This window comes from Rhinoraja longicauda, chromosome 24 (genome assembly GCF_053455715.1).
Source record: "Rhinoraja longicauda isolate Sanriku21f chromosome 24, sRhiLon1.1, whole genome shotgun sequence".
Taxonomy (NCBI): domain Eukaryota; kingdom Metazoa; phylum Chordata; class Chondrichthyes; order Rajiformes; family Arhynchobatidae; genus Rhinoraja; species Rhinoraja longicauda.
This window is the reverse complement of record NC_135976.1, coordinates 20,554,436-20,579,105: the sequence shown is the minus strand read 5'-3', so window position 1 is coordinate 20,579,105 and position 24,670 is coordinate 20,554,436. Positions and strand designations below refer to the sequence as shown.

At 46.9% G+C, this 24,670-nt stretch overlaps 1 protein-coding gene across 1 annotated transcript; it reads right to left on the bottom strand.

Annotated features, from left to right (window-relative positions):
* Positions 1 to 338: 338 nt before the first annotated feature.
* LOC144605303 (uncharacterized) lies at positions 339 to 23,547 on the bottom strand. Its single transcript, XM_078420419.1, has 6 exons — positions 23,362 to 23,547; positions 14,977 to 15,279; positions 9,895 to 10,002; positions 7,689 to 7,730; positions 4,887 to 5,078; positions 339 to 2,266 (listed from the first exon to the last, which is right to left on the bottom strand). Exons 1-6 carry the CDS (start codon positions 23,417 to 23,419, stop codon positions 2,109 to 2,111), a joined length of 861 nt encoding a protein of 286 aa, XP_078276545.1. The 5' UTR covers positions 23,420 to 23,547; the 3' UTR covers positions 339 to 2,108.
* Positions 23,548 to 24,670: the final 1,123 nt, after the last annotated feature.

Here is a 24,670-nt window from a genome sequence, read left to right as displayed (position 1 = left end):
CCTCCTTCACCCACCACCCTCCAACCTCCCATTTCCACCCCCTCCAACCATCCATCCCACCCCTTCCAACCATTCCTCACCCACCCCTCCTGCAACTCTCCCTCATTCAATCGCCCCTCCAACCCCCTCCTCTCTCCTGACTCCCCCCCTCCACCCTCTTAACCCCCATTCTACCCTCATTCCTATTCTCAATTTAATTACCCTACCTCCAATACTTCCCCGGTACTTCCTCCCACCCATTCTCCCCCACCATCCATGTCGACCCCACCAAGGGGTATAGTTGACGTGAAGAAATGGTCAGTTACAAGCAAGAATTTTGAAACACTTTAAAACGCATACTTAATGTTATTCAGTAAACAGCCACACTGCCACAAATGGCAGAGGTCACTTCGCAAAATGGGTATGTTAAAGGTGCCCAAAGTGTAAGAGTATGTCAGCTTCAACTCTGGAGAAGGGGACGGGGGAGGTGGAATGGAGAGGGAGAGTGGGGGACATAGCAAGTGAGAGATCAGGACCTTAAGGAGGGGTGGGGAATTCCAGAATGGGGATATCAGGAAGCTGGAAGAACTGCTGTTGTTGTGAATATACATTAAGGAGAGCAGAAATGTCAGTGGGTTGCTATGGCTAGAGGCTGATAGGGAGGGGTGTAGAGGCTGGAGGGAGATACAGAGAAAGAGAGGGGTTGTGGGGCTGGAGGGGTTACAGGGAGAGGGAAGGGTGTAGAGGCATGAGGGGTTAGAGGAACAGGCAGTGGTGTAAAGGCTGGAGGGATTACCAGGACAGGGATGGGTGTATGGGTTTGGTAGAAGTTACAGGGCCAGGGAGGAGTATAGAGACTGGAGGGATGATAGGGAGGGGAAGGATGTTGGAGGAGTGGACCGGATTTGAGTTAAAGCAGAGGAATGCAAATGCAAAAAAATTGCTGGGAATTAGTCGACCTGGAAGAAGGAATATCTGTGCTATTGAGATATTGGGATAATTATGAGGAAGTGAAGCCTGTTGGAAACATCTGAGATTGTGGAGGTTGTTGGTGAATGATAAACTGACAGTAAGTAGGCCCAGTGTCAAGTCTGCAGCCCATTGGCGAGTCTGCTGGCCAGCTGCATGCCCAGGGTTACAGAGATATGGTGGTCAGGCCTGCTGAGGGATTTCTGGAAGGCATCTCGGTGAGCCGCGGAGGACAGTGACAGCTCTGGGAGGTGTTTGTGAAGGATTAGAGGGGAACAACTGGTGGTGGGAGATGGAGGGGCAGCATGTGAATGGGGAGGCTTGTATCGACAATGAATGGGTGTGTGACGTACGGGTGTGTGACGTATGGGTGTGTGACGTACGGGTGTGTGACGTACGGGTGTGTGACGTACTGGCGTGTGACGTACGGGTGTGTGACGTACGGGCGTGTGAGGAAACTGCACACAATATTTCCTGTCTTGTGGGCGGCAGCAATCTCACACTTTCAGCAGAAGATATTGCCCAGGCTGTGGGAAGATGGTTGGTGGGATTGACTGTAGAACTCTCCTGGGAGCTTGTATGGAGTCAAGAGGTCCAATATCCTTCAGCTCTATTGGACTTGCCCTGTGGCCACTGGTCTCTGGCCCTGGGAAGCACATTGAAGTGAAAACACGAATCTCAGGGACACATCCTCATGCACATAGATCATCCCTGGGGTGCACACACACAAACTCTCACCACCCTGGGGCTAGGTCCAGGCTGAGATATTACAGTGCTGCCCAGGAGAAGGGGGGGGGGGGGGGGGAGGGTTATAAGATGAATAATAACTGTCCTGGAGTAAGTTACAGGTTGGGAGATAAACCAGGAGTTCAGCGGGAACATATCTACAATCACGCTGACCCAGGAGTGAGTTACAGGCTGCAATCTAATTGATGGATTCAGGGGGTTTATACAATATCAGATACCTGGCAGCAAGTTCCAGGCTGGGATCTAATTGAAAAATTACCAAATTTATATCTAAATGACAGATCTCAGGGAGTGAGTTCCAGGCGAGGATCTATTCGAGGAGTTCCGTCACTTGCAGGCCAGCATCTAATCCAGGGTCTGGGGCTTGCTTTGTACAGAGAACGTGTGGCCTTGTGAGTGAGCTGCTGACTGCCTCACTCCTGGCCATTGGCTCCACCTTGCAGGGAGATCTCGATCATGGCCTCTTCCTTCTGAGCAGAGAACGACACCACAGGCTCTCCCCCAGAAGCCTGTGGCTTGACCTGACTGTAGTCTTCTTCTTTGTCCTTGGCCAGGGCCTGATACGTTGGATCTGGGGGCAGAGGCAATGTGAGCAAACTGGGAAAGTAGAAACAAAGAACTGCAGCTGCTGGACACAAAGTGCTGGAATAGCTCAGCAGGTCAAACAGCATCTCTGGAGAACATGGATAGGTGCTGTTTCGGGTCAGAGTCTGAAGAAGGTGTCTCAACCCGAAATGTCATGTATCCATTTTTCTCCAGAGATACTGCTCGAGCACTTTGTGTCCTTTTATGTAAAGGATCACTGAACACAAACAGTTTACATTGCAACAGGAGGCTTGGGGCCTGTCCTGTTCCCACGGTTCTGCGTGGAGTGATCCAGCTAACCTCCCTCCATCCCATCCCCTCTCAGTTTCTCTCCTCTCATATACTTGTAGAAGGTCTTACTCTTGCTCTTTATATTACTTATATTTCCTCTCATACTCAGAAAGTCATAAGAGATAGTATACTTTCTTCATTACCGATTCGACTAGCAGATTAACCTTTTGGGAATCCTGCACCAGCACTCTAAAGTCCATTTGAACCTCTGATTTCTGGATTCTCACTTCATTTAGAAAATAGTCTATGCCTTTATTCCTACCAGCAAAATGCATGACTCCACACTTTGCTACACTGCAATCCATCTGCCACTTCTCTGCCCACACTTCCAACCTGTCCAAGTCCTTCTGCAGAGTCCCTGCCTTCGCTACACTGCCTGCCTTTCCACCTATTTTCGTATCATCTGCAAACCTTGCCACAAAGGCTACAATCGATCTTCTTACAACATCTAATTTCTGTTTGCCATCCTTTGCTGGTTTAAAATTCCCAAGTCCTTTGGCCTACACTCATCTTCAAGCACTGTTCACCCTTACTTTCAGTTGGATGTCACCCTGAAAGCCATTAGTGAGCCACGGATGGTGCACCCTTCTCCCAGAGCCAATCTGCCTTTCTTTCTCTCTTTCTCTCTTTCTCCTCTTTCTCTCTTTCTCTCTTTCTCTCTCCCTCTCCCTCTCCCTCTCCCTCCCGCTCCCTCTCCCTCTCCCTCTCCCCCTCTCCCTCTCTCCCTCTCCCTCTCCCTCTCCCTCTCCCTCTCCTCTCTCTCTCTCTCTCTCTCTCTCTCTCTCTCTCTCTCTCTCTCTCTCTCTCTCTCTCTCTCTCTGCTTCCACCTCTCCTTCCCTCTCTCCTTCCCTCCCTCCTTCCCTCTCTCCTTCCCTCCCTCCTTCCCTCTCTCCTTCCCTCTCTCCTTCCCTCTCTCCTTCCCTCTCTCCTTCCCTCTCTCCTTCCCTCTCTCCCTTCTCTCCTCCCCTCTCTCCTTCCCTCTCTCTTTCTCTCTCTCTCTCTCCCCCCCCTCTCTTCCCCACCACTGATGTCAAGGTAACTGGTCTAACTGTTTTCTCTCTCCCTCCTTTCTTAAAAAGTGGGATAACATTAGCTACCCTCCAATCCACAGGAACTGATCCAGAATCTATGGAACATTGGAAAATGATCACCAATGCATCCACGATTTCTAGAGCCACCTCCTTGAGTACTCTGAGATGCAGACCATCAGGCCCCGGATATTTATCAGCCTTCAGTCCCATCAGTCCACCTGACCAATTCCTGACTAATGTGAATTTCCTTCAGTTCCTCTGTCACCCCACGTCCTCTGTCCCCTAGTACATCTGGGAGAATGTTTGTGTCTTCCTTAGTGAAGGCAGAACCAAAGTACTTATTCAACTTCTCTGCCATTTCCTTGTTCCCCATAATAAATTCACTTGTTTCTGTCTTCAAGGGACCCACATTTGTCTGAACTAATTTTTTCTCTTCACATACCTATATAAGCTTTTACTATCCTCCTTTATATTCTTGGCTAGCTTACCTTCATACTTCATCTTTTCTCCCCGTATTACCTTTTTAGTTACCTTCTGTTGATCTTTAACAGTTGCCCAATCCTCTGGCTTCCCGCTCATCTTTGCTATGTTATACGTCCTCTCTTTTATTTTTATACTGTACATGACTTCTCCTGTCAGCCACGGTTGCCTCTTACCCTTAGAATCTTTCTTCCTCTTTGGAATGAAATGATCCTGCATCTTCTGGATTATTCCCAGAAATTCCTGCCACTGCTGTCCTACCATCATCCCTGCTAGGGTCCCTTTCCAATCAACTTTGGCCAGCTCCTCCCTCATGACAATATAGTCCTCTTTGTTCAACTGCAGTACAGACACTTCCGATTTTACCTTCCCCCTCTCAAATTGCAGATTAAAACTTATCATGTTATGGTCACTACCTCCTAATGATTCCTTTACCTTGAGTTCCCTTATCAAATCTGGTTCATTACACAACACTAAATCCAGAATTGCCTTCTCCCTGGTAGGCTCCAGTACAAGCAGCTCTAAGAATCCATCCCGGAGACACGCTACAAACTTCCATTCTTGAAGTCCAGTACCAACTGGATTTTCCCAGTCTACCTGCATGTTAAAATCTCCCATAACTACCATTACCTTTGTTTCATGTACATCTACCCCTTTCTCCACATCTCCCTTCTCCACGTCGATTTATCTCCCTCGACACCTCTCTCTCAATTTATATTGTCTATATTTTTCTCTCCATCTGCCTTTTTGTCTTGCCTGTTGCCTCTCTCTCTGCCTGTACCTGCCTTTCTCTGTCTGCCTACCTTGGGGATGCGCCGTGGCGGCTGTTGGTGTAATCATACTGTAGTTGCTGTCTTTCCTTTTCTTTAGGGGCTGGTAGCTGGGATCAGGGGCTCCTTCAGTCGAGCTAGGCCCAGGCGTCTCCTCATCCTGGGCACTCCCTTCGTTTCCAGTGTCAGCAATTCCCACGTGCGAATAAATCCCTTCCTCATTGCCTGTCGGGAATAAAAGGGGGCGATAATTGAAGATTAAGATCCACTTCATCCCATTTCCCTCGTTCTTCACTACTCTCCCAATGGCAGCACCATCTCTCGGTCTCCTCCATTGATGAACGCGTGAGAAAGAACAGATTGGAAGAAATTAATCAGGGAAGGGTGGGGAGGGGATGGGTGGAGAGCTGGCATCGACCGAATGGGCTGAAAGATCTCTTGTAAATATTTAAATCTGCACCTTTTCTGATGTTATCAACCATGCCCCGATCGTCACTGCCTTCTCTGTGTTGGGAGCAAATCTGCCATTCCGCTCATCCCGCTGAACAAAAGTCCCACATCCCAGGAATTTGAGGAAATTTCCCTGGAATCCTCTGCAAAAAAATATTCTTGTGGAAACGTACTAATTAGGGGCAGATATAGTTCTCTTTGCCCCCACCAACTAGGTCATTATCTTAACAACAGATTCCCATGCTCCTCGGTGATGTTTCTACCTTGGCTCAGTAAGAATACACTTAGCTCTGCCTTAATCATATTCAAAAACTCCGGTTTTACTGCACTTTGGGGAGTTCCAAAAACTCACCATCCTCAGACGGAAATGGTTTTGCCTCACTTTAGTAATAAACAGGCAGCTGCTTATTTGTAAACAGTGCCGCCTAGTACAAAATTCTCCCACAAGAGCAGAATCTTCTCAACACCCATCCTGCCAAGATCTCTTGGCATCTTGCATGTTTCACTCAAATCCTCTCTGTTTTCTATACTCCAATAGATAGAAGCCCGAATAGATAGACGAAACAGAGTGCCTCCAGGGGCCATAGTGCAAAACAAATGCAAAACATATAGACAGGGGATGACAGTGCAGTACAATACGATAGAGTACAATACAATTAGACAGTGCAATACAATACAATACATATAGACAGGGAATTAAAGCATGTAAACGGTAAAAGGTAAAGCTTTTAACCTAGAGTTTAAAGCATGTAAACGGTGAATTTAAAACCATCGATGAGAGCAGGTAAATTATTGATTGCACATTAAATGAGATTGTAAGGTGCAGAGTGCTAGGTGAGGTGCTAACCAACAACCCCCCCTCCCAGTCAGGTGGGGCGGTTCAGTAGATGAACAGCCTGAGGGAAAAAGCTGTTCCTCAACCTGGTGGTTCTGCAGCTAATGCTCCTCAGTCTTCTTCCGGAAGGCAGCGGGTCAAATAGGCCTTGGAAGGGGTGAGAGGAGTCCCTCATGATGCTGCAGGCTTTACTTTTGCACCTTCCTCTGTAATTGTCACTGATAGCAGGGATTCTGGTCCCAGTGATGTGCTAGGCTGTCTTCACAACACGCTGCAGGGCCTTCCTGTCTGCAGCTGAACAGGTCCCATGTCAGGCAGTGATGCAGCAGGTCAGAATGGACTCGATGGTGCATCTGTAGAACCTGGAGAGAATGGACCAACTCTCTTTCGCCTCCATAGGAAGTACAGGCGTTGTTGAGCCTTCTTCACTAAGCAGGAGGTGTTCTGACTCCATATTGGACGCAGTAATTCAGATGCCCTGTGTAACTGAAGCATAACCTCATTCTCTCATTCATTGTGTAAGAAAATAACTGCAGATGCTGGTACAAATCGAAGGTATTTATTCACAAAATGATGGTAACTCAGCAGGTCAGGCAGCATCTCAGGAGAGAAGGAATGGGTGACGAGACCCTTCTTCTCACTCTCTCATCAATAAACAATAACATTCTGATGCCAGACCTCATTTTTTGAATACCAACCTTTCATGAATCAGCAATTGGGCACCCAGATCTTTCTGAGACTGAAATCTTTCTTCATTGAGATAGTGTTTTTTTAAATCTTCTTAAAATGGATGTTCACATTTTCCCATTTGCCAGATACTTACCCATTCATAGCTTCACCATATTTCCATTGCTTGTACTATCTTGTGTGAGGGAACAAGGCCATTCAGCACATTGAGTCTGGGTCATTCCCAGAGCAATCCATTCCCCCAATGTTCCTGGAACCTTCTCTGACATAGGCCCAGAATTTGCACATCCCTGACGTATGCACAAGGGGTAACACAGTAGCCAATTGATGATGATGATTCTTTTTTGTCATGTGTACCTAGGTACAGTGATATTCTTTGTTTTTACATACAAAGTGCACCGAAGTGTCACCACAAAGGCGCCAACAAAGTTACAAAAAGTGCTTGTCTGTTCTTCGTCCCCCCATTCTGCAGGCGACCTTCTGCATGTCTTTGGCACCTAGGAGGAGATTCAAGCACCTGGGGGACACTTCCACAGCCAGAAGAAGAAAGTACAAACTCCACACAGACAGATTCGGCGGTCAGGATTGAACTTGATGTCGGAATAGAGCACGGGTTCCCGAAGGTGTGAGGCAGTAGCTCTGCCACCCTGCGTGCCTGGGCTCTGAAGGAAGGGTCAGTATTGCAACAATGCAGGGTCATTGCCAGAACACGTGGAGGATGCTGGCAGTGGTTCTGAACACCAGAGGAATGGATGGGAGTACCCATCAGCTCCAGACTCTAGCTACGCCAACTTCCCAGAAATCAGCCTCTGAAAATACCCAGCAGTTGCTGAAGGCCGTGAGAGATCAGCAAATCCCCTTACCTTTGGCTGTGGTGTATCCTTTCTTCCCTGCTTTCTTCTGACCTAGTTCAGGAGAGACAGAGGGGCAGTTAGCACAAAGATTCAGCACGGACCCACTGATGTAAACTGCAGATGCATCGTGCTGTCTCCACATTTGCAATGTCTCTATATCTAACTAAGGATAATGCTATACAATCTGCATCATGATATCCACCCAATGCCAGTATATCCCCACTCTATCTCTCACACACATAATATGGTTAGACCTATCAAAATCACAATTTTTGACCAATAATAATAAATCAACCTTGTTAATGCCCTTGTTCTGCCAATAACCGTTGTCTCTTGATATCAATAGACCCCAATACCTCTCACTCATGATCTTCATCTGCCCAATCTCTCTCCCTCTTTGCTGCTATTTTTCAATTGTAAACATGAGACTGTTTTACCCAACATTTGCACTCTGACCGCCAGGGCCACCTGGAGTTCCCGGATGCTAGCCACTTCAATTCCTTGTCCCAATGCCTTCACAATCTGACTGCCTTCTATCTCCTCCACTGGCAGAGAGAGGCCACAAGCATACTGGTGGTACAGCACCTCATATTCTGCTTGCTTAGCTTATAACCCAACAGTATAACATTGAATTCCCTAATTTTAGTTAACAAACCCCTTATCTATCTAGACAGGGTTAGTTAACAAACCCCTTATCCAACTCTCTCCTTATGTATCTAGACCCCCCCCCCCATGCACACCTTTCTTTCTACCCACCTGCTAAACTCATCCAGTACAGTCACCTAGGTCCTTTCCTGCCTCCTCTACCTGCATCCACACATCACTTTCTTTTTTACATTTCACTCTCAATTTCCTTATCACCTTCTACCATCACCTTTCGCCTCCAGTCTTGGTTACCATCTCCACCCCATTCCCATGACACACGATTCACGTGAGTAACTTTGCCGATGACACCAAATTTTGAAGAGTTGCAGAATGTGAGGATTGCTGGCAGGAGATACAGCGAGATAAAGATCAGCTGCAGAAATGGGAGGAGAAAGCACAAGCTCCCAACTTCCGTACGGCTTCAACAGTTACTGTGAGCACTCACACTCCCACCTGGCTGCGCTCTCTCTGACACTCCCTGATAACAAGACCATGCCTGTGCCCAACACTATGTGCAATATTTCCTGTTGAGTATCGGGCACAGGGATGGTCTTGTTATTGTGTCATTAATTCTGCCTGGACCCCGTCTGACCGTGCCCCGGACACAACTCGACCCTGAATGGCTATTAGCAAGGCCGGGGATGGGTGGATTGTTGGGGTGGGGGAGGGCGCTTAATCAAGGCGCGGCGCTGGACAGAGGGAAGGGGAAGGGGAAGGGGAGGTTCCTGCAGAGCCGCTCTTTGGCTGTCACAAATTCAAGGGACCGACGGCCCTTTGTCCACATCGTCAGTTTTCTCGGTGTCGTGGGCTAGCCTGGTGGGATCCAGTGTGGGCAAGCACGCAGCGTTGACCGGTGTGTCAGCATTTGTTGTTCTTCCCCATCAGTCCCCGTGGTAGTCAAACCCACACCCCAGGCAACGTGGCCGGAGTTGCCTCTCGGGCGGGGTATCAGCGACCCAGTGGCGCGGCAACGTTTGGAAACCCGCACTGTGATGTGTTTGTTTAATCCAGAGTTTAGACATTTAGACTTTAGGGACCCAGCACGGAAACAGGCCAACCGAGTCCGCGCCCACCAGCGAATACCCCTACATTAACACACGGGGGAGATTTTTTAAAACAGTTTTACCGAAGCCAATTAACCTCCAAATCTACAAATATTTGGAATGTGAGCGGAAACCGGAGCCCCCGGAGAAAACCGGGAGAACATACAATTTCCGTACGAACATCACCCCTATTCAGGGTCGAACCCCGGTCTCCGGCGCTGAAAGACAACAACTATAGCGCTGTGTTATTCAATAACGAGTTAGAATTCTCAGTTGCTTCGGGCATTTTGAGTAAAATCAAAGTGCAGGAGGAACTCAGCAATTCAGGGAAGGAATGAACAGGCGTTTGGGGTCGGGAGCCTTCTTCACACTGATGATTAGTCTTTTGAGTTCCTCCAGCACTTGGGTTGTGCTCACGGTTCCGGCATCTACAGTTTCTTGTGTCCGTTGCCTCTGGATTATGGTCCAGTCCCTGTCTGCCTCTGTTCTCTCGAGGCTGCCCTAACCCAAGAAGACCCCCACTTAACTGGTCTGTCTACGGCAGAAGTAGGCGGTGAATCCCAACGCACTGAACCACAGGCATTGGAGGGTGATTGTCACGACCACCCTGACCCTGGAGCACATGCATGAAGAGCCTGTGAACAGAAAGAAACAGTCAACAGGGAACTCACCGGCGCATGGGACTCTGTTCGTGCACATAGTTGAGGATCGCTCTGCATCATGTGCGTAATTGTCATTACCTATGACAATCCGTGTTTATTTACATGTGAGACAGAGCGTCCAGTCTAGTTTTGAGGACGTGGCCATCCATGTGTGTTGACTATTTGTGTGTCACGCTGTATGGTGTGTATACAAGATCAACCATGAATGAATGGTGGAGTAGACTTGATGGGCCGAATGGCCTAATTCTGCTTATGAACTAATGAACCTGTTCTTGAACTGTTCACGCCTCTCTGTCATTGCATGTCCGAGGCACTCAAAGTGTGTTTGTGCAGGTGATTGTGTATTCTGGCTGTTCATCTGTGACTGTCCGTGTATGCATGTATGTGCACATGTGACTCTGTGTGTGCATTCATATGTGTCTATGATTGTCAGAGTGCGCATTTGAACAACGTGCATGTGTGTGTGTAAATGACTGCCTCAATTTATGTGTATTTATGTTTTTGTGCATGTAACTGCACAAAAGTGTACATGGTTTTGATCATATGTGTGGGTGTGTGTAAGTTTGTTTAGGTGATTTTGGAATGTTTGCAATTATTTGTGTTGTGGTTTGTGTGATTAGGTCTCTGTAAGGGTGCTTCTGTGCAAGTGATTGCCTTTTTTCACTGTCAGTGTACATCTGACTAACTGATTGCATATTTACAGTGTCACTGTGTTTGATTGTATATGTATTCATGTTTTTTTCTGTACTTTTTTAATCTGTACACCTGGTACATAGAAACATAGAAACATAGAAAATAGGTGCAGGAGTAGGCCATTCGGCCCTTCGAGCCTGCACCGCCATTCAATATGATCATGGCTGATCATCCAGCTCAGTAGCCTGTACCTACCTTCTCTCCATACCCCCTGATCCCTTTAGCAAAAAGGGCCACATCTAACTCCCTCTTAAATATAGCCAATGAAATGGCCTCAACTACCTTCTGTGGCAGAGAATTCCACAGACTCACCACTCTCTGTGTGAAGAAATGTTTTCTCATCTCGGTCCTAAAAGACTTCCCCCTTATCCTTAAGCTGTGACCCCTGGTTCTGGACTCCCCCAACATCGGGAACAATCTTCCCGCATCTAGCCTCTCCAACCCCTTAAGAATTTTATATGTTTCTATAAGATCCCCACTCAGTCTTCTAAATTCCAGCGAGTACAAGCCCAGTCTATCCAGTCTTTCCTCAGATGTAAGTCCCGCCATTCCAGGGATCAATCTGGTGAACCTTCTCTGTACTCCCTCTAAGGCAAGAACGTCCTTCCTCAGGTTAGGAGACCAAAACTCTACTAGTTACATCCTCGAAAAATTCTATAAGATTCGTCAGACATGATTTGCCTTTGGTAAATCCATGCTGACTTTGTCCGATGATTTCACCACTTTCCAAATGTAATGCTATCACATCTTTAATAACTGACTCTAGCATTTTCCCCACTACCGATGTTAGGCTAACTGGTCTATAATTCCCCGTTTTCTCTCTCCCTCCCTTTTTAAAAAGTGGGGTTACATTAGCTACCCTCCAGTCCTCAGGAACTACTCCAGAATCTAAAAAGTTTTGAAAAATTATCACTAATGCATCCACTATTTCTGAGGCTACTTCCTTAAGCACTCTGGGATGCAGCCTATCTGGCCCTGGGGATTTATCTGCCTTTAATCCATTTAATTTACCTAACACCACTTCCCGACTAACCTGGATTTCCCTCAGTTCCTCCATCTCATTAGACCCCCGGTCCCCCGCTATTTCCGGCAGATGGTTTATGTCCTCCTTAGTGAAGACAGAACCAAAGTATTTGTTCAATTGGTCTGCCATCTCCTTGTTCCCTATGATCAATTCACCTGTTTCCGACTGCAAGGGACCTACATTTGCCTCAACTAATCTTTTTCTCTTGACATATCTATAAAAGCTTTTGCAGTCTGTTTTTATGTTCCTTGCCAGTTTTCACTCATAATCTATTTTCCCTTTCCTAATTAAGCCCTTTGTCCTCCTCTGCTGGACTCTGAATTTCTCCCAGTCCTCTGGTATGCTACTTTTTCTGGTTAATCTGTATGCTTCATCTTTTGTTTTAATACTATCCTTGATTTCCCTTGTTAGCCACGGATGCACTACCTTTCCTGGTTTGTTCTTTTGCCAAACTGGGATGAACACTTGTTGTAGTTCATCCATGCGACCTTTAAATGCCTTCCATTGCATGTCCACCGTCAACCCTGTCAGCATCAATCGCCAGTCTATCTTGGACAATTCATGCCTCATACCCTCAAAGTTACCTTTCTTTAAGTTCAGAACACTTGTTTCTGTATCGACTTTGTCACTCTCCATCCTAATGAAGAACTCTACCATATTATGATCACTCTTGCCCAAGGGGCCTCGCACAACAAGACTGCTAACTAACCCTTCCTCATTACTCAATACCCAGTCTAGAATGGCCTGTTCTCTCGTTGGTTCCTCGACATGTTGGTTTAGAAAACCATCTCTCAAACATTCCAAGAAATCCTCTTCCTCAGCACCCCTGCCAGTTTGGTTCACCCAATCTATATGTAGATTGAAGTCACCCGTTATAACTGCTGCGCCTTTAGTGCATGCATTTCTAATTTGCTGCTTGATGCCATCCCCAACCTCCCTGCTGCTGTTAGGTGGCCTGTCCACAACTCCCACTAGCGTTTTCTGCCCCTTAGTGTTTCGTAGCTCTACCCATATCGATTCCACTTCCTCCAAGCTAATGTCCTTCCTTTCCACTGCTTTAATCTCCTCTCTAACCAGTAACGCTACCCCACCTCCTTTTCCTTTCTGTCTATCCCGCCTGAATATAGAATATCCCTGGATGTTGAGCTCCCAGCCTTGGTCACCCTGGAGCCATGTCTCCGTAATCCCAACTATATCATAATCATTAATAACTATCTCCACATTTAATTCATCCACCTTATTACGTATACTCCTTGCATTGAGACACAAAGCCTTCAGGCTTGTTTTTACAACTCTCTTACCCCTTGTACGATTATGTTGAAAAGTGGCCCTTTTTGATTTTTGCCCTGGATTTGTCTGCCTGCCACTTTTACTTTTCACCTTGCTACCTGTTGCTTCTACCCTCATTTTACACCCCTCTGTCTCTCTGCTCCTGCTCCCATCTCCCTGCCACATTAGTTTAAATCCTCCCCGACAGCACTAGCAAACACTCCCCCTAGGACATTGGTTCCATTCCAGCTCAGGTGCAGACCGTCCTGTTTGTACTGGTCCCACCTCTCCCAGAACTGGTTCCAATGTCCTAAAAATTTGAATCCCTCCCCCTTGCACCATTTTTCAAGCCACGTATTCATATGAAATATCCTCCTATTCCTACTCTGACTAGCACGTGGCACTGGTAGTAATCCAGAGATTATTACCTTTGAGGTCCTACTTTTTAGTTTATCTCCTAGCTCTCTAAATTCTCTAAATAGGTACATGCAAGTTGCTTGTGTGCATAACAGCCGGTGACTTTCTGGCTCTTTGACTGAGACTTTTTCCAATGTTTTGGTGGCACTGTGTGTTTGAAAGAGAATGATGGGCAGAAAGTATGCATGTCAGTGACTGTATCTGTATGCGACACTTTAGATATAACTGTATACAAAGCCTGTACCTGTTCATGCATGATTCTCAGTATTCTGGCTCAAAGGGCCGAATGGCCTCCTCCTGCACCTATTGTCCATTGTCTATTTGGCTGCATGTGTATAACTGTCTGTCTGTGTGTCTTGCTCTGTGCCTGTGACTATATTTGTAACTGTGATTGTGAGTAAGACTTATGGTTGTGATTAGGTGTGCACAATCTTCTGTTTGTGTGGGGCCATCTGAACATGTACATGTCTGTATGTTTGGCTGTTCGTATGTATATTTGCGACTACGTGTGTGAGACGTGTAATGGTCTGTACGTGCTTAACTGTGTATGAATGCAATTTGGCATAGTTACACCATGCGGAAACACGCCCTTCGGCTCAACTTGCCCCATCTAAACTAGTCCCACCTGCCTGCTTTTGGCCCATATCCCTCCAAATCTACCTTGTCCATGTACCTGTCTAAATGTTTCCTTAACGTTATGTATAACTAAGCCTGGTGCGGTGCAAACATTTCACTTTGTGTGTCAGAGAAAGATTCTGATGTTAGTATCTGTGTGTGATAGTGTGAATGTGATTTTTGTGCAACTGGCTGTGTTTTTGATTGGTAATCCGTGCGTCTGTGACTGTGTATGCAATTCTATGATTGTGCAGATGTGTGTGTGTGTGTATGTGCGTGTTCATGAGATTGTATTGATTTGTGTGTGTGAGGTGCTGTACCTCTTTGATTTGTTTACCTCTTTGTATCTGTGTGCGTGGCTGTGTATCTAATTTCTATGCCTGTGTAGGTGTATTTCTGTGTGCATGAGAGAGAGAGACTATGTATATGTATGCATGCCTCTGTATGACAGACCATGTGTATGTATGTGAGAGACTGTGTATCCAATACAGCTTTACTGTGCAGTGTTATGTGTGACTGTGCTAATGTTTAACTGTGAGGCTGTTAGTGCCAATTGTGTGTGAATTTCTCTGCACAGGACTGCCCTTGTGTGAGACCATGTGAATGTGCAAGTGCATCATAATTCTCATGTCCCTATCTGCATCTAATTATGGGAGCTAGGTGCCTGTGTACGTCTGTAATGGTGAATTTGTGACATGTTTGAGGTTGTGTTTTGTGTAAATACATGAGTGTGTGAGTTTCAGTGGGAGCAAAACTACTTGGGTGAGATTTTTGCAGATATGTACACGGCTGTCGACCGTATGGTTGAGTGTGTGGCTCAATGTATGTGCATGTATGTCCCTTTCCACTTCGACGACCGTGTGAGATTTATGTCGGACAGGAGAGAGATTATGGGGGGCGGGGGGGAGAGACATAATATAAAGACCAACCAGCTTTCTGCGTAAACTCGCCAATGAAGCTACAGGCTGGGCCCACGTCAACGGACAGATCCTCTGGGCGTTCCTCCGAAGAGCATTTGTACACGGTGCTGTCGCTGGTGTGGTCAAGTGTGACAATCAGCTCCTCACCTCCGAAGCGCACACTGTGCCTGCTGTCGTCAGAAATGTTGGTGTTACCTCGGTACCAGCGGAATTTCGGAGATCCCCCCTTGCTAGAGCATCTCAACTCCAACTGACAGGGTCTGTCCGAGGGGGAGATTTTCTCAACCGTGTAGGCAATCTTTCCCGCTGAACCTGGGGAGGAGAGAGTGAGATTAGAGCGCAGTTTGATCTCGGCACTGCACACGGGGTCAACACCAGGGCCTGACTGAGCATCACGGGGGGCAGAGTGCACCATCGGTTTAAAGGGCAGAACGCCCTCCTGCTCCGAGGCTAAAGGCAGGAAACTCTCCCTGTAAATATTCCACGTACAGCATGGGGCAGTTCAGCGTGCGAAGGGACTACTCACACACTGGGGGTATTCGTGTGCTGTAAGAGGGGGATTCAGTTGGTGGGAAGGGTCGGCGACGGGGGAAGAGTGTCTGTGGGAGACGGATATTCGGTGTGTGGGGAAGAGGCGGTGATGGAGGGCAATGTCGGTGGGCTCAGAGAGATTCAATGGTGGAGAGAGTCGGGAGAGAGTGTCTGCAGGCCGTGTGAGTGGTTTCAGCCTGTAGAGATGGCGAGGAATGGGGTGGAGTATCCGTGGGCTGTGCGATATTCAGTGGATGGGGAAAATCCATGCCGGAGGAGAAGGGCTAAAGGCTGGGGGCGGAAATTCTCCCTCGCCCTCTCCCTCTCCTTTTCCCTCTCCCCTCCCATCTGCCCCTCTCTCATCTTTGTTCGTTTCTCTGTCTAAAGCACTTTCTCTCTTTCACTTATTCCACTGCTCTCGATGTCTTCGCCTCCATGTCTTCATCTCTTGCTTTTGATTGCTTTGCCTTTCAACAAATCAAAAGTGTGACCTTGTGCACTCAGATAGGCCCCGCCATTGCATGTGTTTTTGTGGGCTACGTGGAGCAGTCCTTGTTCCAAAGCCTAATATCACCCCAACTAATCTTTCGTGTTTCCTGTGTCCTCAGTCTCCCGTCGTACAACACCCCCCTCCCCCTCCCCTCCCCCCCTTCTTCTTTGTTGCACTCCCTCTACAGCAGGTACAATCAGCTGAAGGCTCAAAAACTACACACACATTTGAAGCACAGTTTCACCAAGGCCCTCGAGAATTGGAAGTAGACTTTATTTATTCTTGTATTCCACTCCTCTCATAATAAAGGGCAATCTTTATTCACTCAGTCACTTGCTGCGCCATTATTGTCCTTCAGTGAGTTGCGTACAGCACATCAAGATCATTTAGACATCATCACTACTCAATCTCTCTCCAGTTAGTTGGGAGTTAATATGCATGTGAAAGTAAAGAGGTAGAAACTAAAAGGAAGAAACTAAAATTTACAGACTTCCTCTTTAAAACCCCCAATGATCTGGCCTCCAGCCTTCTAGGGTAGAAAATTGTAGAGATTCATCATAACTGCAAAATATGTTGTTTTAATTTGCCACTTGTAACTCTCTCCCCTATTCGACAACCTTCCACTGGTGATTACATCCCAACATCGACCTAGTTGAGCACCAGCAGGATCTTGTAGGACCAGTAAGATCACCCCTCATTCTTCTAAACTCCAAACAATATTGATCTAATTTCATTAACTATTTGCGATAGGATTGTCCTTTCATCCTGGGAATTATCAGTGAATTTCTTTGGGACTCCCCCCAATGCTGGTGTATCTTCTTCAATTAAATGAACAAAACTGCACAGTAGTGCTGGTGTGAATACCCTGCACAACCTCACCAAAACCAGCAGTGCCTGGGTTACCTCAGAGTTTCGTTCCTGAGAACGGTCCAGCAACCGATTTCTATGTATGTCAAAAACATACATTTTCTGCAGAAATCTACATATTGCCCTATATACGTGCTAAAATACTTGCAGTTCATCAAATAATCACACCAACGTCACCCATAATTCTGCAAAGGGAACGTTTACTGCATGCAGTCATTAATAAATACAATAAAATATATTGTTTCTACTATCACTAGCTCACCGGCTTGATAAAATGTATGGAAGAAATTGTGTAAAGTTGGATAAAGTTTACATTTTTGGATATTGATGGATATCCAAAAATGTGGGGTTAGTGCAGGACAATAGCATTGAGGTAGATCACCATTCCCCCCCCCACCCCCCCCCCCCCCCCCCCACCTCCCATTCTTTACTGGCCCCATCACCACCATTCTTTCTGTGTCCTGCTGAGGGAGTGCAACAAAGAAGATGGAGGTGGGGGGGGGGGGGGGGGGGGGGGGGGGGGGTTGTAGTATGACATCACCCTCTCTCTTTTTCCTTTTTCTCAGTCTTGTCACTTTCTGTCCATCCCACATTCTCACTCTCCCCCTACTCCCCACCCTGCTTTTTCTCTTGTTCATTTTCTCAGTGATTTCATCTGTCTTCCTCTCTTTCTGTGTAATGATCCTGATCTGATAAGGGGACTAGAGGTAAAAGAGCCATTAGGAGGCAGTGATCACAACATGATAAGTTTTACTCTGCAAATGGAAAGGCAGAAGGGAAAATCGGAAGTGTCGGTATTACAGTATAGCAAAGGGGATTACAGAGGCATGAGGCAGGAGCTGGCCAAAATTGATTGGAAGGAGGCCCTAGCAGGGAAGACGGTAGAACAGCAATGGCAGGTATTCCTGGGAATAATGCAGAGGTTGCAGGATCAATTTATTCCAAAGAGGTGGAAAGACTCTAAGGGGAGTAAGAGACACCTGTGGCTGACAAGGGAAGTCAGGGACAGCATAAAAATTAAGGAGAGGAAGTATAACATAGCAAAGAAGAGTGGGAAGACAGAGGATTGGGACTCTTTTAAAGAGCAACAAAAGTTAACTAAAAAGGCAATACGGGGAGAAAAGATGAGGTACGAGGGTAAACTAGCCAATAATATAAAGGAGGATAGCAAAAGTTTTTTTAGGTACGTGAAGAGGAAAAAAATAGTCAAGGCAAATGTGGGTCCCTTGAAGACAGAAGCAGGGGAATTTATTATGGGGAACAAAGAAATGGCAGACGAGTTAAACCGTTACTTTGGATCTGTCTTCACTGAGGAAGATACACACAATCTCCCAAATGTTCTAGGGGCCGGAGAACCTAGGATGATGGAGGAACTGAAGGAAATCCACATTAGGCAGGAAATGGTTTTGGGTAGACTGATGGGACTGAAGGCTGATAAATCCCCAGGGCCTGATGGTCTGCATCCCTGAGTACTTAAGGAGGTGGCTCTAGAAATAGTGGAAGCATTGGAGATCATTTTTCAATGTTCTATAGATTCAGGATCAGTTCCTGTGGATTGGAGGATAGCAAATGTTATCCCACTTTTTAAGAAAGGAGGGAGAGAGAAAACGGGTAATTATAGACCAGTTAGTCTGACAGCAGTGGTGGGGAAGATGCTGGAGTCAATTATAAAAGACGAAATTGCTGAGCATTTGGATAGCAGTAACGGGATCATTCCGAGTCAGCATGGATTTACGAAGGGGAAATCATGCTTGACAAATCTACTGGAATTTTTTGAGGATGTAACTAGGAAAATTGACAAGGGAGAGTCAGTGGATGTGGTGTACCTCGACTTTCAGAAAGCCTTCGACAAGGTCCCACATAGGAGATTAGTGGGCAAAATTAGGGCACATGGTATTGGGGGTAAGGTACTGACATGGATAGAAAATTGGTTGACAGACAGAAAGCAAAGAGTGGGGATAAATGGGTCCCTTTCGGAATGGCAGGCAGTGACCAGTGGGGTACCGCAAGGTTCAGTGCTGGGACCCCAGCTATTTACGATATACATTAATGACTTAGACGAAGGGATTAAAAGTACCATTAGCAAATTTGCAGATGATACTAAGCTGGGGGGTTGTGTGAATTGTGAGGAAGATGCAATAAGGCTGCAGGGTGACTTGGACAGGTTGTGTGAGTGGGCGGATACATGGCAGATGCAGTTTAATGTAGATAAGTGTGAGGTTATTCACTTTGGAAGTAAGAATAGAAAGGCAGATTATTATCTGAATGGTGTCAAGTTAGGAGGAGGAGGAGTTCAACGAGATCTGGGTGTCCTAGTGCATGCAGGTACAGCAGGCAGTGAAGAAAGCCAATGGAATGTTGGCCTTCGTAACAAGAGGAGTTGAGTATAGGAGCAAAGAGGTCCTTCTACAGTTGTACCGGGCCCTGGTGAGACCGCACCTGGAGTACTGTGTGCAGTTTTGGTCTCCAAATTTGAGGAAGGATATTCTTGCTATGGAGGGCGTGCAGCGTAGGTTCACTAGGTTAATTCCCGGAATGGCGGGACTGTCGTATGTTGAAAGGCTGTAGCGATTGGGCTTGTATACACTGGAATTTAGAAGGATGAGGGGGGATCTTATTGAAACATATAAGATAATTAGGGGATTGGACACATTAGAGGCAGATAACATGTTCCCAATGTTGGGGGAGTCCAGAACAAGGGGCCACAGTTTAAGAATAAGGGGTAGGCCATTTAGAACGGAGATGAGGAAGAAATTTTTCAGTCAGAGGGTGGTGAAGGTGTGGAATTCTCTGCCTCAGAAGGCAGTGGAGGCCGGTTCGTTGGATGCTTTCAAGAGAGAGCTGGATAGAGCTCTTAAGGATAGCGGAGTGAGGGGGTATGGGGAGAAGGCAGGAACGGGGTACTGATTGAGAGTGATCAGCCATGATCGCATTGAATGGCGGTGCTGGCTCGAAGGGCTGAATGGCCTACTCCTGCACCTATTGTCTATTGTCTATTGTCTATTATCTCTTTCTGTATCATCTCTCTGTATCTCCCTTCTTCCTCTTCCTCAGTCACCCTGTCTGCCTCTGTTTTTCTCTCCCCATTTCTCTCATTCCTAATTGCCCTTTTTCTTGTTCCATCTCAATTTATACTTGCCTCTTCTCTTCAAATATCTTTCTTCATCTCTTGATCTTCCCTCTCCTCTTTTTCTTTTCAACTCACTCTGTCTCGTCCCACCTGTTCTTTCTCCATCTCTCTCTCCATCTTGCTTTCTGTCTCTGCCTATATGTCTGCCATCTCTCTCTCTCTCTCTCTCTCAATCTCTCAGCCTTTATTTTTCTGCCCTCTGCCATTCTTCCTCTGCTCCCCTCTCCCTGTGCATCTTTCACTGACTCCTCTCTCTCTCTCTCTCTGGGTGTCAGAGGTTATGGGGAGGAGGTAGGAGAATGGGGTTCGGAGGGAGAGATACCGTAGATCAACCATGATTGAATGGCGGAGTCGACAATGGGCTGTATGGCCTAATTCCACTCCTATCACTTATGATCTCTCTTATTTCTCACCCGTTTCTCTCTGTAGGCCCCCTTATTCTGCCCCACCTCCCCTGCCCACCACCAATTCTCATCCTCCAGTCTGACAGAGATGAACTGCTTGCAGTGAGGCAGGGAGGTTGCTGTGAAAAGATGCGGTTTGTAAACAGGAAGTGTTGGTTCTGTGCAGGCAGACTGAAGCCACCAACAGCCACTGGATATGTGAGAAAAGGTCACCAACCTGGAACGTTAAATGTTCCTCTACCCGCAGAATGCTGTCTGACCATTGTGTATTTTTGGCAGTTTCACTTTAAAACCCCGACTGGACGTTCTGCTCCTTGCTCACTCCCATTTTCTGACAGATTATTCACTTGCCACTCCTGTTCCTTCTCTTTGGACTCACCCTGGTTTTGCCCCACTCACCTGCAGACACTGGCTTTAGTAACATACCCCCCTCCCCAACATCCTCCTGGCCTACCGCTACCTGTCAGTGTTAAATCTGTGCTCCTATTAATGGTGCAGCTCCCTTTCCCATTCCCATCTCTAAACCTGTATCCATCTCGGTCGCTCTCAGACCACATTGTTCCTGGAACGCAGAATCACAGGCCACTGACAGCAGGCAAGGAGGCCATTCAGCCCATTAAGTGGCATGGTCTTTCTACGAAAGAGCAACTGGGCTGGTTCTAGCCCTTCCCACTCTCTCGACTCAGATCCATACCATTTCCCTTCGAGCCTTTGAGCTCTGCATGTGAATCACCTCTAGTCCACCATGAGGTGGCAGATAGAGCGACGAACATTTCACAATTGGCCAATTCACTTCCTTGACATCTGGTCTTGTCTGCATGTGGATCTTCTCCCTGGGACCACATGGGTTTCCGCCAGGAGCCTCTAGTTTCTTCTCAAATCTTTAGGATGTGGAAGGAAGCCGAGGCCCCGGAGAAACCAGGAAAACATGTTAAGTCCACACACAGATAGCATAGAAGGTCAGGACTGAACCTGGATCATGGAAAGTAGAGGCCTCTAATACAGAATAGTATGGTAACTCAAATTTCACTGTACCTTGGTACATGTGACAATAAATTAACCTTGACCTTGAAACCTTGAAACTGGTCTTTCAGTCCAGCATGTCTGTGTTAACTATCTTGCCAATTTAACTAATCCCATCTGCCTGCACATGGTCTATATCCCACTATTTGCCTGTCCACGTGTCTGTCTAAATGCCATTTACATGTCACCATCTTACCCGCTTCTACCATCTCCCAAGGCAGCAAATTCCAGCTGCCCATCACTCTGTAAAACAAAATCATCTTCACACTACTGTCTTTAAGCTTCCCTTTTTCACATTAAAGCTATGCCCTCTAATATTTAGCATTCCCACCATGGGGAAAAAGAGTTGAACTATCTACCCTATCTATGCCTCTCATAATTTTATAAACATTTATCAGGTCTCCCCTCAACCTCTGATACTCCAGTGGAAACAATACATCCTGTAATGCAGTAACCAGAATGGCTAATAATACTCCAAATGTTTTATGCATCTGCAGCGTCTTCTCAACATTTATTCTCAATGCCTTGATCTATGGAGGCAAGTTTGCCATTTGGCTTCTTTAGCAGCCTATCTGCTTTGGCTTGCCACTTTCAGAAAGCCTATGCGTCCCAAGATCTCTCTGCACATCAATGCTCCTAAGGGGCCTGTTATTTTTTGTATACCTTCCTCTTAATAATTTGACCTCCCAAAGTGCAACACCTTTTATTTGTGGCCCTATTTCTACCCTATTTCCAATTGATCTTTTAGTTTAGTTTAGAGATACAGTGAAGGAACAGGCTCTTTGGCTCACTGAGTCATGACTGACCAACGACACCCATACACCAGTTCTATCCTACACCCTAGGGACAATTTACAGAAGCACACGTCTCTGCTTAGTTGGAGGAAACTGGAGCCACCAGAGAAAACACATTCGGTCAAAGGGAGAATGTGCAAATTCCACAGAGACAGCACCCGAGGTCAGGATCGAACCCAGGTCGCTGGCGCTGTAAGGCTGCAAATCTACTGCTGCAACATGGTGCTGTCCTATATCCTGCTGTATTCTTTGCCAACATTTTTCACTACAACTCTACCTATTTTTATGTCCTCTGCAGAAATGGTTCTTATTTGTCCGCATTAAGTTTAATCTGCAAACTAACCCACTGCACCTCTGGACTGTATCTCCTTGATTTCTTTAGCTGTCCTCCCCAAAGTTCACTGCACCTACTATGAACCCATTTAAAGCTTATTCTGTACAATGGAGACCCTAAGAAAGGAGAGTGATATGGTCCCTCACAGCCTTCTTCGGCTAACCACCCCTTGACACACTTCAACGTCACCTCGCCAGGTCCTAACCAACCCAACTCCATTTTATCTGCCCCAATGTTCGCTGTTACTGATTCCACCCCCCCCACCCCCCACTGCACCCTCACTTCCTCAAACAGTTAGTATAGAAATAACTTAAAAGTCTGAAGCAGCAGCAGTGGCGGAGGAATGGGGGTGAGAAAGCTGGTTGAGGTGCAGTGAGAGCCATTGGGAGAATGTTGTGGCTGAAAAAGGGGAAAGGACCTTAACCTGGACTGTGCTGGGAATGATGTTGACCCACAGCACTGACCACAGTGGATGTGGTTTACCCTCTGGGTCTTGGTGGATGCTGAGATATTGGGGAATAGAGGGGAATGGAGAATTCAAGAGTAAACTGCAGATCCACCGTTTGGCTGTCCTTCCCCATCACTACACCCCTCTGAACTATCCTCAGGAGCACCAGTCCCCCAGCCTATTATTCATCCCTCAGTGTTCTCTCCCACTCCCTCTTGCTATCACTCTCTCACTACTCCCTCTCTCACCCTGCTGATTGTTCTCACCCCCTCTCCCTGTCACTCATCCCTCTTGCTCACACTCTCACCTCCATCCTTTTCTCTTACTCCACTCTTCCGCTGCCTTCCATTTCTCCACCCCCCCCCGCACTCACCAGTCCACATGGAGAAGAAGATGATGACTCCCAGTACAGCCTTGGGCAGGGTATCCATTGTTTTACAGCTGCTGCAAAGAGCTGAGTGCCAGAGGCAGCTGGTGGCCAATATTTCGTGTGATCCAGTGAGACGAGGTCACAGACTGGCTGCAGAAAGAGAGGGAGAGGCTCGGAATGGTCAAGTGACCACAAGACTCAGCACTTCCTGACCCATGTGAGTGCAGAACCAAAATAAAAGCCACAGGGACCAACCCAGATCAGCCCCGAGATACGGCGAGAGAGGGAGGGGGTGTAGACAGAGAGTGAGTGACAGTGAGAAGAGGCAGAGAGAGGTGGAGAGAAGAGGGAAGTGGGTACAGAGAAGGAGAGGGGGCACAGAGGAAATGGGTCACAGAGAGAAGGACAACAAGGGAAGGGAGAGAAAAGGAAAGGGATCAGAGAAAGGAAGGAAAGGGGCAGAGAAAGAGGGTGGAGGACAGTGAGATTGAAGTGGGGTGAGGGAGAGATAAGTAAATGTAGGGCATAGAGAAAGAGGAGGGAGAGGAAGAGAAAATGTGTAGGAACAGAGGGGAGGAGCAGAGAGCAAGGGGGAGTAAGAGAAGTGCCAAAGAAAAAGAGGAGAGGGAGAGCGAAAGGGGAAAGGAGGGAGATAGAGCCACACTGAGGGAGATGGAAAGAGGGACAGAGTGGGAGTGAGGAGAGAAAGGAGGAAGCCAACAGAGGCAAATTAAGAGAAGTGACAAAAAACAGAGTGGGAGAGGAACAGAAAGATTGGAAAACAGGCAGATAGAGTGAGGGAAAGATGGATTTAGGGGGGAGGGGGGGAATGGAGGGAAACTAAAGGCACAAGGTCAGATCGTGACAGAGTGAAAGAGAGTGATGGGAGGGAGAAAGAGACAGGAAGTAGCAGTAAGGGAAAGAGGGAAAGGAGAGGGGAGCAAAGAGAGGGGGCGAGAAAGGAAAAGGAGCACATTGGCTGAGGAAAGTGGGATAGAGCGAGAGAAAGCAATGAGTAAAACAGGACGTGAAGGTGTATTAAGATGAAGTGGGCTAGAGGATGAGAAGGAGACAGTGATGGAAAGAGAGAGACAGGGAACAAAAGCAAACAGACAAAGAAAGAGGGAAAGAGAAATATGCAGATAACGAGAGACAGGGAAAGCAAAAGAAGGTGTTGATAAACTCCTAAGACCACAGTGGCATTGCTGGTAGAGCTGCTGCCTCACAGCGCCAGAGATCTGGGTTTCATCCTGACCTCGGGTGCTGACTGTGTTGAATTTGCCACCTTCTCCCTGTGACCGAATGGGTTCCT